General features: G+C 40.8%; 2 protein-coding genes across 2 annotated transcripts; both read left to right on the top strand.

Moving 5' to 3' along the window:
* Positions 1–734: 734 nt before the first annotated feature.
* hdip1 (HDAC and MIER1 interacting protein 1) lies at positions 735–5,115 on the top strand. Its single transcript, XM_088413431.1, has 5 exons — positions 735–984; positions 2,226–2,325; positions 3,421–3,606; positions 4,573–4,702; positions 4,830–5,115. Exons 1-4 carry the CDS (start codon positions 919–921, stop codon positions 4,689–4,691), a joined length of 471 nt encoding a protein of 156 aa, XP_088269557.1. The 5' UTR covers positions 735–918; the 3' UTR covers positions 4,692–4,702; positions 4,830–5,115.
* LOC148425187 (organic solute transporter subunit beta) lies at positions 4,697–10,683 on the top strand. The gene is made up of 5 exons (XM_088413428.1): positions 4,697–5,663; positions 6,832–6,873; positions 9,833–9,946; positions 10,028–10,118; positions 10,187–10,683. Exons 2-5 carry the CDS (start codon positions 6,834–6,836, stop codon positions 10,539–10,541), a joined length of 600 nt encoding a protein of 199 aa, XP_088269554.1. The 5' UTR covers positions 4,697–5,663; positions 6,832–6,833; the 3' UTR covers positions 10,542–10,683.
* The last annotated feature ends 353 nt before the right edge of the window (positions 10,684–11,036 follow it).

Raw genomic sequence — 11,036 nt, 5'->3', positions numbered from 1 at the left:
CCAAGCCTCTTTTATTGTCTTCATATGGAGAGTTAATGTAGGCCTATGTGTTATTTTGAAGATGTTTCTGCTTCCAGGTAGTACCTGTTTTGTTTTTTGTTTTTGTTTTTTCACTGTGTTTACAACGTCCATGCATTTGGAAAGCTGAAGCGAAAAGAAACGAAGCCAAGGTCCTTCATGGAAATTCTTTGAATGAGAAACCAGAATATGTCTGGGCTTTGAAATGTAACTAAAACAATGTTACGTGAAATCAAGTGCGAACTCCAAAAAAGTCACCATGGCAGAAGCGGTCATACGAAAGGCAAAGGATAAGGTGGGAAAGCTTTAAATTTAACATTTTTGACTGCGTTAACTGCCAAGATCCTATTAATACTAATGTACACGCATAAATTTGAGAAATGTATCGGTTTCGTAGATTTACTAAAAAATGATACGCGAATGAGCAACGAATTTTAGACACCCCTGATTAGAGACGTTTGATATTTAATATGAAACACCGAATGTTTTTGTGACCTGGTTTCACTGATTCGATATTGGATCATTGAGACCACATCGAACAAACATTTTGGGATTGATGGGTAATGTTTCGTAACCACGTTGTGTTCATGTGCAAATAGAATGAAAAATAATAAATTCCCATTTCCGACTATTTAAAGTAACCTTTCACCTAAAAATGTTGAATGATATTTTCCCCATTTTCCATGAACGCTACACAACTGCCAAATAATACGTTACGCGCATGCGCGTAACTCAAGCTAAAATATTACTTTTTTAACATTTGAGCTACCGGTCGGTTCCTCGATTGTGTTTACCAATAAGCGAGTTTCTTTTAGTTATTTTTTGGTGATGTATTCGTACATTTGAGCACGAGTTGGCGAAAACTAGGCGAGCCGTTTTTATGGTTTTTGCAATTCGACTATGTCGACAAATAAAACAAAGAAAGTCAAAATGGCGACGAAATCTTGTCCCGAATGCGACCAACAGGTGAGCGAAAATGCGGGATTTCATCGATGCTTGGTGTCTTTTTCCGAGATGTCGTGCTTAAATTTGTATTTGTTGGCGGAAAAGGCTGACGTCGGTGTGTTCTTCACGTCCCATTTGTGTGCGTCCAGCTCTTGTTCTTGGTTCCTTGGGAATTCATCCACGTTGGCTCTGGTTAATTGATATATACAATTATTCATCTGACGTCGTCTAAATGTGACCTTGGCAGATAATGCCAATACCCTCAAAATGTTACTCAACCCCACATTTACGTATAAAGTATTATTGTTGGATGGATATTTACTGAAATTATCCATTTATCGGATATATATTATGGTTACGTACTTAATGTTTCCTGTTTCCAATGTCTTAATGACGTAATTCTGCTTCATACGAAATTAAGAAAAGGCAACGTGCTCATCGAATTCTCTTCAATCTCAATTTAGAACGGCGGTGTCAAACGTACAGCCCGTAAGGAGGGTTTTATTCGGCCCACAAAATGATTCCGTGAAGCATCAAAAAATATGAATAGGACCGAACCCATTAGTGTTTCGCTATCTATACTACTGTTATGCCCTTGTGCGTGTTAAAGGATTCACTCGATCGTGGTTCTGTCCTATCACTTTTTATTGTCAGAAAAATAGAAAAAACAGTAAACAAGTACGTAGTCCCAAGTTTCTGTCAGCAGCAAGTCACCTAGTGCTCGATAACAAATGTCTGAGACCTCCTCTGCAGGCCAGTAAGAGCTGGCTCTTTTTGTGGCAGTGGCATGCTTGTGGCATATGCCACACTTGTTGCCCACTGTTGCCACTCTTCCCTTGTTCCCTCTGTGGCTGTTGCCACGTGATGCCACACTTGTTGCCACTCTTTCTGAGGCATTTCCTTGTTCCCTCTGGCTTCACCTCCATGTTTATCTTTTTCGTGTTAGACTTGCAATGTATTGTTGTTGGTTTGTATTGTTGCTTTTATTTCACCCGCTATTGTGTGGATTTCTCTTTCGTCGTTGCTGCCGTTGCGTTTTCCTCGTTCTTTATTATGAATATGTTTCTCGTAGTTTTATTTCATTTATTTATTTTTTTAAATGTAGCTACATGTATTGTAACTTATTTAATGTGGACTGTGTTTTCATTTATTCATGTTTGTTTTCTGTTCTATCACGCAATGGCCGGAAGAGGCGTCTGCCAGGTGTCACTGTGTCATGTCAGGCCTCCAGAAATTGAACCACGGTGTTTTTCACTCTCCAGATTCCGGTGGCTTGCAAATCATGCCCATGCGGCTACGTGTTCATCAGCAGGAAGCTCCTCAATGCCAAGCTGAACGAGTGTTCGTTGCCCAACTCTGTGGGTGAGTGGGGCCCCGTCGCTGACCCAAACGAAACAGTGACCCCGTGGTCTTGTGTCTGCTTGTGTAGGTGGTGCAAGCGTAGACTGGTAGTTTTCATATGAGGGTACGGGTAACACTGGGGGTACTTGAAGGAACTTCAGGGTTTTTTTTGAGATTCTAAATAAAACAAACATGCAAAAATCCTTAAAAAAATAATTATTGAATGAATGTTTCAGGAAAATATTATTTAATGAAACAAATTTTATGTTAAGTAGGTTATCCAATTTCATTATTTTTAAGAGCCAGAATCCCCCCCAATATTGGAATGGTTAGACCCACTTCTCATGTGCCACCTCTCGTCAAGGTAATGATTTATTAATGTGAACACATCACTACTGTGATCCCTAAAGAGGACACTTTTAAGTTGAATATTTGAGTGGACAAATATTTATTCATAATTTCTTTGTTAGAACGGGTCTGACACTTTATGTTGATATTTTTTGTGGAATATTTCATTTTTCATATTTCAACAAATATTAATTAAATTAAAGATTTATTTTTGTCAACAGATCTCTGCTATAATCCCAAAAGAGTACGCTTTATGTTTAATATTTTTCTTTGAACAAATATTTATTTATAATTATTTATTTTTGGGACCACGTCTGACCATTTTTGGGGGATTATTTTTTGTGGACATTTATTCATAACTAAGTTATTCATTTTTGATAAGAGATCTCTTCTATGATCCAAAAGAGGAAACTTTATGTGACACTTTATGTTCATTATTTTTTTTTTGGGACCAATACAAATGACGTTTGAAAGTTTCAGAAGTTTTAATAGAATCTGACACTGATGTTTTTCTTTTTTTTTCCCCCCCAAAAGGTTAAGAGGTACTCTGCTAAAAACATATTACACTGAAAAAAGCATTTGAGAAGCAGTGACATAGACCAAAATGTGGGTACTTTTAGTACAAACATTGGAAAGTATGTCATTGGTTGTCCACTTTTGGTCCTGCCCCCTCGCCACCAAGGACTTCAGCTATTGAAGACTTGCAGGCATCTCTTTTTCGTTTTTTAATTTATTTTTTATTGTTTTTAATTTTTGGGCCATTTGCAGACAAGCAAGAGTGCAAACGTCGCCGCACGGAGCGCATCCGGCGCGATCGGCCCGACGCAGCGCCAGCTGATGACGGCAGGCGCCAGCCGCAGCAGCAGGCCAGGGCCAACAGCCAGGCCGACCCCATCCGTAGGGGGCGGGGCCGACCCAAGACGGTGGGACTCAAGAAACAGGATGAGGACAAAGGTGCGTCTGTATCGTTATGGAGTAAAATGGCTGTTAAAAAGATGTGTGCCAATAAATGCCAAACAGAAGCGTTCAATTGCTCATCAGGCTTCAACCTTAAGGTTCATGTATGCACACTTTAAGTCATGCTGTAATGACACTTTGGTGGGCCGTTTAGAGCCATCATTTTGGGCAGTTTATGCAACAGCAAGTGACCTGCTGGCAGAAACAACCACTGCAGTTGATTTGGAACAAGCCTTTCCTTTGAATTGCACACACCAACGCTGAAGTGGAATTCTACTATGAAATAAAATGTATCGTTTATTTATTGTGGGGGTGATGTGGCAGTTACTCTAAAAATACACTGTGACAGACCGAATTATAATTTATAATTTTCAAACAATATATGATACCCTGTCAGCTGTTTGTGTATTGGGTAAGATCCCTGTCAAAAAGACATATACGTGCGTGGCTAATGGCAGTGCGGATGGACTGACTTTGCCTGGGAGTTCGGCGTATCATCTTATTTTGCATGTCCAGATCCATGAATCCAAAGGAGAGAGATTCACGCAAAGGCGTGAAGTGTCTGGCAATAGTACTGAATGAATTTCGATTCCTTTGTATGTTAAGCACATGTGAAGAAATTGACAATAAACTTGACTTTGACTTTGACTTTGATGGTGAAACTCATGTTATTTTGGCAGCCATCTTACTCCTCAAGCTATAGTGCGTGCAAATCAAAGAAAAGGCTTTTTCCAAATTAACTGCAGTGCTGGTTTCTGCCAGCAGAGGTCGCTAGCTGCAAGAGAAGCTTCCCAAAATGGAGCCATTTGCCAATTTACCCAGAACTGGCCCACAAACGCTATATTTGAGCTTCACCCAAAATTATCCTTTTTTCTGCTTTACACATGCGACAGCCATTTTACTTCATACGTTCCACAGCATTTACACGCAAATATTGCTGATGCGCATGTGTGTCACTTGCAGATAAACAAGAAAAGGAAGTGGATGTGTATGCTGGCCTGTCGGACGAGCGAGCTTTTGTCTTCTCGGTGGCACTGGCCGAGATCAACCGCAAGATTCTGGCACAGACGCTCATCTTGTAGCAGACGGCTGGGTCGGCTCACCGCTCGGAAATCCAGCGTCACAACACTTTCTGTCTCTGTTTGCATCAACAGGAACCTTACAGAGTGTGTGTGTGTGTGTTTCTGTGCGTGTGTGTGTGTGTGCGTGTGTGTGTGTAGGCACTTAGTTGAAAATGCAGCTCCAGCTTGTGATGGGTCTTCCATATGCATGGTCACCTTTCCATTGGCACAAGCAGGAACTTTAAAGGCGCAATTAGCTTGTGGGATAATTCATCAGGGCCAAAAGAAGATCATCTTCCAACGAGCTGGGAGTGTTGTGTTCCAGGACCTCCAAATAGCAGCAAATAAAAGCTCCTGGGGGGAAAAAAACTGGCGGAAAAGCAGATAAAGAAATTCCAAGGTCCTGGAAGCTGAATAAAAAGGGAATGAGTTGCTTGTGTAATGACAGTGGCAACCTAAAAGTTCTTCTGCCCTGCTTGTTTTAAAGTGATTGTTGCCTCCCCTTCTCTGGAGAAACGAGGAACTTTTGAAGACTGCATTACCTTTTGGGGTCAGAAGAAGACCTGACTAGTCCTCGTCCCAGTTCATTACTCCATGAACCTTTGAGGTGGACACACCCTTTTGGACCTACTAGTAGCAAGAACTTCAGGTTCAAATGGACTAAAATGAGATCCCAGAAGTTGAATATAAACAGGAAATTTGACAGCAGTGCCTCAATAACGAAAACGGTGAAACACAAGTGATCTTGTAGCTCCGCCCCCTCCATAAAACCACGCAGTGTCGTCTCACGTGTTTTCAGGTTATCACCGCGATGTCATTGACCTCCAGCGGAAAAATAAAAATGCTTCCAGCCAAGGCCGCCGTTTGACCGCAGAACCACAGCCTCACAACCAGGAAAAAAAAGTTGACCTTTGTTACCATGATGGCCAAGTGCAAGCCAAAAGTAGTCTTAACTTTCACTTGCATTGGACCCCACGCAGCAAACGCAACGCAGTGAGTTACGTTTTAAAAATAATTAGATTTTTCTCACCTTGTATCAAGTGTTGGGCAACTTCAAAACTCTTGGCATTATTTATCACTTAATACTGTCATTCTAAAGTAATGAGTTACATTATAAAATTGCTGTATTTTAAATGAAAGGCATTACACTACGATTGCATTACTCTCACCCAGCGGAAATGACCTTAAACTTATGTAAACTTAAATGCTCAAAATTAATACTGCTCTCCGCACGCTAACAATACGCTAGCGCTGTCTCGAGGCTACCAAATTAATAGCATTCACGACTACTGCTCCAATGAATAATATAAATTCAAAAGGGTTTGGAGCGTTTTTCTGGGCTTTATGTTATGCTTTTTAACGCGCGTACTGTCATTTGTACCGAGTAAAATGTGACGCGTGTTTTGTGTGTGATGCCCAGTGTTGTGAATAATACATTACAAAAATAATTGTAATTCATTGTTTTTTTGCTGTAAGGCGTTAGTGTGAGGCATTACACAGAAAATAATTGACAATTGACACAGAAGACAATTGACGGTAACGCGTTACAATGCATTGTAATATACAGTATCGCCCCAAGAAACGCTCCGAGTAAACACTTTAAATTTATGATATGAATTGAATCAATTGATAACACGAATGCAATTCATTTGGCTGCCTTGAGATAGCACTGGTGTATTGTTGCTATGCAGAGAGCTTTCGAGTCGGTTTTAAACAAAGACCAGCAATACACCAGCGTCCTATCAAGGCAACCAAATCAACCTTTGTTACCAATTCTTCAATATGATAATTTTAAAGGGTTCGGGAGCGTTTTTCTGGCATAGTTTATCATGCATTGTGACACGCGTTACTGTCATTTGTTCAATCTTTCTTTAGTCCTCTTGCACTTCGTTGTGCGTAGAGCCAACCTCTGCTTATGTCTCATTGTCACAACACAACATGCAAAAAAAATGATATTAATATATTAAGCATGTCAATATACAAATATATTGTATTCAAATTTTTACAACGCTCATGGTCATACGTTAGCACTGTTGTGTAATTACTAAAATATTAACCAGAAGTGCATTTTCCACATGATTAGTCTGTGTATTATGTAGGCTGTGTGTCAATTGAAGAAAAAAAAGGACACGTGGATTAATGAAGATGCTGTGCCTTTCAGACATGTTTGGCGGCTACTTGCTCCTCTTCGTCTTCCTCTCAGGTAATAACAAAATAATTTTTGATTAACTGGTGATGTCACATGTCAGTAGAATGACATGACTGTTATCAAACTATTAGTTTCTATGTTATGTCAGCTTGGGAGCACCCATGATGTCACACACATAAGCCGTTGATGGGTAAAACCTCTTGAGTGTTGCTGGCATCCGGAAAAAAACGCACATGCACACGTTTTAATGCATCGTATAAGTTTTAACGTGTCTGCACCAGCACAGTTTTTTTCCAATCAAATTGTCAAATACAGAATTCAACAAGCCAGTTGTCTGAACAGGGTCATTGGGATAGCTGGGCAGAATGACAAAATGTCCTCTCTTCAGCTCGATTTTCAAAGGTGATTGAGGCGCATGTCCTTTTTCTCCCTGCGTCTTTAATTGATGTTTCCTGTTCTCTGCTGCCCCATTTGGGCTGAAGCGTCCAATTTTCACCAATCAGAATATGCCCGCGCTCCATTTTTTTTAAATACAAGGAAGAAGGCGATGAAACAGGCTCCTCAGGAATTTCTATTGTCCTTTGACAATAGGCACACACGCACACAGCACCTTAACTCAGGGGTGTCAAACACGTTTAAGCTTGTGAGCCCCATGGAGGAAAATCTATTCCCAAGTGGGCCAGACCAATAAAATCATGGTATCTATTAATACAAATTTAAAACAACATCAAATGTATTATTCTTTAGTACTGTCCAAAACAGTACAAGCAAAACAACACTATTAATCATAAAACTTTAACATTACTATGAATCCATTGATTGAAAAAAAAAATAAAAAATCAGCTCATTTTTATACTTTACAAAACCTCAGGGCAGATTAAGACCGTTTGTGGGCCAGAACGGCCTAAGGGCTGTATGTTTGACAACCTTCCCCTAACTCAAATGAGCTTTACACAAATAATTAGAGGAATTCAATAAAGGGTTATCTCATTTATACAAAAATATATCCCTTCAGTGGAAGTTAAAAGGTGACCATATGAAAATATATCACTTCAAAAGTCATTGTGATTTCACCGTCAAGACATCATGGTGCGGTTCTGTGGGTATTGCTATGATGTGTCACTAAGCCATGTCATTATGATAGCAGAATGATGTCATGGTGCAGCCCCCTTCCTTGAAAGTAGGGCTGTTTGCATGCAGTTTCCACAAATAACTTCCCTGACCTGTTTGAAGCTTGCTTAAATGTGACAAAAAACATGTTTGAATGCACTTTTTTCATGATCAACCACGAGTAAACATTATTGGATGAACAAATGGGTAGGTGCATTAGTTAACCAATCAATATTTGCCTAGTTTGTACAAACCGGATTCGATTGAAGTTGGGAAATTGTGTAAAATGTAAATAAAAACAAAATACGATTTGAAAATCCTCAACCCATATTCGATTAAATACACTACACACACACAACATATTTAATTTTCAAACTGATAAAACTTAATTGTTTTTTTTTGTGTGAAATAATAATTAACTTAGAATTTCATGGCTGCAACACGTCCAGTAGAAGTTGGGAAAGGGCATGTTTACCACTTCGTTCCATCACCTTTCCTTTTAATAACACTCAAACGTTTTGGAAGAGAAGAGACTGCTGTAATATCTCAACTTCTCATGTGGAATTCTTTCCCATTCTTGCGCTGTCGTATTTTACGCTTCATATCATAATGTGCCACACATTTTCAATGGGAGACAGGTCTGACAGGCCAAGGGAGAACCTGGACTCTTTTACTTCCAAGCCACGCTGTTGTAACATGTGCAGAATGTGGCTTGGCATTATCTTACTGAAATAAGCAGCAGCGTGAAAAGAGTCGCTTGGATGGCAGCATATGTTGCTCCAAAATCTGTACTTTTCAGCATTTATGTTGCCTTCACAGAAATGTAAGTCACCCATGCCATGGGAACTAATGCACCCCCATACCATCACAGATGCTGGCTTTTGAACTTTGCATTGATAACAGTCCGGATTGTCCGCTTCCTCTTTGGTCTGGAGGACATAATGGTCACTGTTTCCAAAAACAATTTGAAAAGTGGACTCATGAGACCACAAAACACTTTTCCATCGTGCATCAGTCCATTTTATATGAGCTCGGGCCGAGAGAACCCAACGGCGTTTTTGGATGTTGTTCATAAACGGCATTTGCTTTGCATGGTAAGAGTTTTGACCCGCACTTACTGATGTAGTCAAGTCAATTTTATTGACAATTTGACTTGATGTAGTCACAAACTGTATTTACTGACAGGGGTTTTCTGAAGTTTTCCTGAGCCCATTTGGTGATATCCTTTACACACTCATGTCGGTTTTTAAGGCAGTGCCGACTGAGGGATCGAAGGTCACGGTCATTCAGTTTTGGTTTCCGGCCGTGGCGCTTACGGGCAGTGATTTCACCAGATTTCCTGAACCTTTTGATTATATTATGGAACGTAGATATTGAAATCCCTTAATTCCTTGCGATTTTGCTTTGATAAATGTTGTTCTTAAACTGTTCTACTATTTTCTCACGCAGTTGTGACCAAAGTGGTGTGTGTACCTTGCCCCATCTATGCTTGTGAATGACTGAGCATGTTTTTGTTCCCAGTCAGCCCAATTAGCCTGATCACTGTGGGATGTTCCAAATAGGTGTTTGATGAGCTTTTCTCAGCTTTCTCAGTATTTTTTGCCACCTTTCCCAACTTCTACTTGACGTGTTGCAGCTTTGAAATTCCAAGTTAATTATTATTTGGCAAAAAAACTATTAAGTTTATCAGTTTAAACATTAAATATGTTGTGTTTGTAGTGTATTCAATTGAATATGGGTTGAGAAGGATTTTCAAATCATTGTATTTTGTTTTTATTTACATTTTACACAATTTCCCAACTTCAACCGAATCCAGTTTGGATATATAGCATGTTAGCATTGATTAGCACATAAACTACCATACATCCAATCTATGTTATTGTTGAGTGCTGTGATTTTCAAGGCTTGCACCGAGCATCTGCGCTGGATGAAGAGCTGGCCGATTATGCGGAGAAGAAGGCCACCATGACGGATGAGCAGAAAGAATACCTGCGCTGGTTTTATCGCACCGAAGATCGTAAGAACCTTCAATCGTCTGAACCCAACCAGACCAAACGAAAACTTGCCAAATGTTGCGCTGGCGTTTGTTCCATTCCAGCGACCGTGTGGAAGTTTGCCTTGTTGGGTTTGGCCTTTGTTTGCCTCCTGGTCGGCTTTCTCTTGCTGGGGATGGGCTCAATGGCTAGCAGGTGTGCTTACTTATGCTAATGTCGACAAAGCAGCCCGATTGGCTAACGCCGCAGCCACGTGTGTTCAGGAACAGGAGGAAGATCGCCAAGTACAGGGTGGCCGCCGCGTTGGCCCACAGAGGCGAGGACGAGACATGGTCGGGGGACAAGGACCAAGCGCTCCCCTGCGGCACGCCTTCTTCTCAGAGGTTGCGGCAGGAGGCACCGCCCTGCAATGGTGACACGGGCGACATGAAAGCCAGCGGCATCGTGGTGACGTGGAAGGATGGAAACACTTCCTGTCTCTACTCCAACGCCCAGGCCCAGCCAGAGGGCCAAGCGGAAGCGCCTCTGCCGGATGGCGGGGACGGAGCCCTGGTGCAGCTGAAGGATGACCACGAGGATGGCCAAGACGATGGGATGAGGGACGGGCAAGATCGATGAACGCAAGTCAAGATAACATCGACTTGAACTTTTCACATGTTTACTTCAGTGCCTTTAACTGTGCAGGGGTGCATTTACTGACGGGATGATGATGACGATGTTGATCACTACACAATCATAATTAAACAAAAAATTGAGTTGATGGCTCAAGAGAAATTCATTTAGTGCTTAAAAACGGAGCAGTGGTGTAGTGGAGGGTTAACGGGGGTATGCGACGTATACCCACTTCATTTAGAGTAAGCATTGCGTATACCCACTTCTATGCGCACCTTTCAGGAATATCCAACTGCCCAATAGCATCTTTGAGCATCGATGAACACAGGTAAATATAGAGTTTACAAAAGATGATATTAATTCTGTTTTGCTATACTGTAGTTTTTACATTGTTTCACAAGTGTTGGTGCATTTTATACACGGTAATATAGGAAATACCAGAATTTGACTGCAAAATTGATGTCTTAATACGTATACAGCACAGGTGTGTCTTATATTTGG

Source organism: Hippichthys cyanospilos, chromosome 4 (genome assembly GCF_059441005.1).
Source record: "Hippichthys cyanospilos isolate Australia breed blue-spotted pipefish chromosome 4, RoL_Hcya_1.0, whole genome shotgun sequence".
Classification (NCBI taxonomy): Eukaryota; Metazoa; Chordata; class Actinopteri; order Syngnathiformes; family Syngnathidae; genus Hippichthys; species Hippichthys cyanospilos.
The sequence above is the reverse complement of the archived record's forward strand: the minus strand, read 5'-3'. Positions and strand labels throughout refer to the sequence as shown.

Excerpts from the sequence above, each read along its gene's own strand:
- hdip1 (XM_088413431.1), top strand. The coding sequence starts at position 919 with ATGTCGACAAATAAAACAAAGAAAGTCAAAATGGCGACGAAATCTTGT. Across the intron at positions 985-2,225 it reads GTCCCGAATGCGACCAACAG|ATTCCGGTGGCTTGCAAATC; the intron begins GTGAGCGAAAAT and ends TTCACTCTCCAG. Across the intron at positions 2,326-3,420 it reads TTCGTTGCCCAACTCTGTGG|ACAAGCAAGAGTGCAAACGT; the intron begins GTGAGTGGGGCC and ends GGCCATTTGCAG.
- LOC148425187 (XM_088413428.1), top strand. The coding sequence starts at position 6,834 with ATGTTTGGCGGCTACTTGCTCCTCTTCGTCTTCCTCTCAG. Across the intron at positions 6,874-9,832 it reads CCTCTTCGTCTTCCTCTCAG|GCTTGCACCGAGCATCTGCG; the intron begins GTAATAACAAAA and ends GTGATTTTCAAG. Across the intron at positions 9,947-10,027 it reads GTTTTATCGCACCGAAGATC|CGACCGTGTGGAAGTTTGCC; the intron begins GTAAGAACCTTC and ends GTTCCATTCCAG.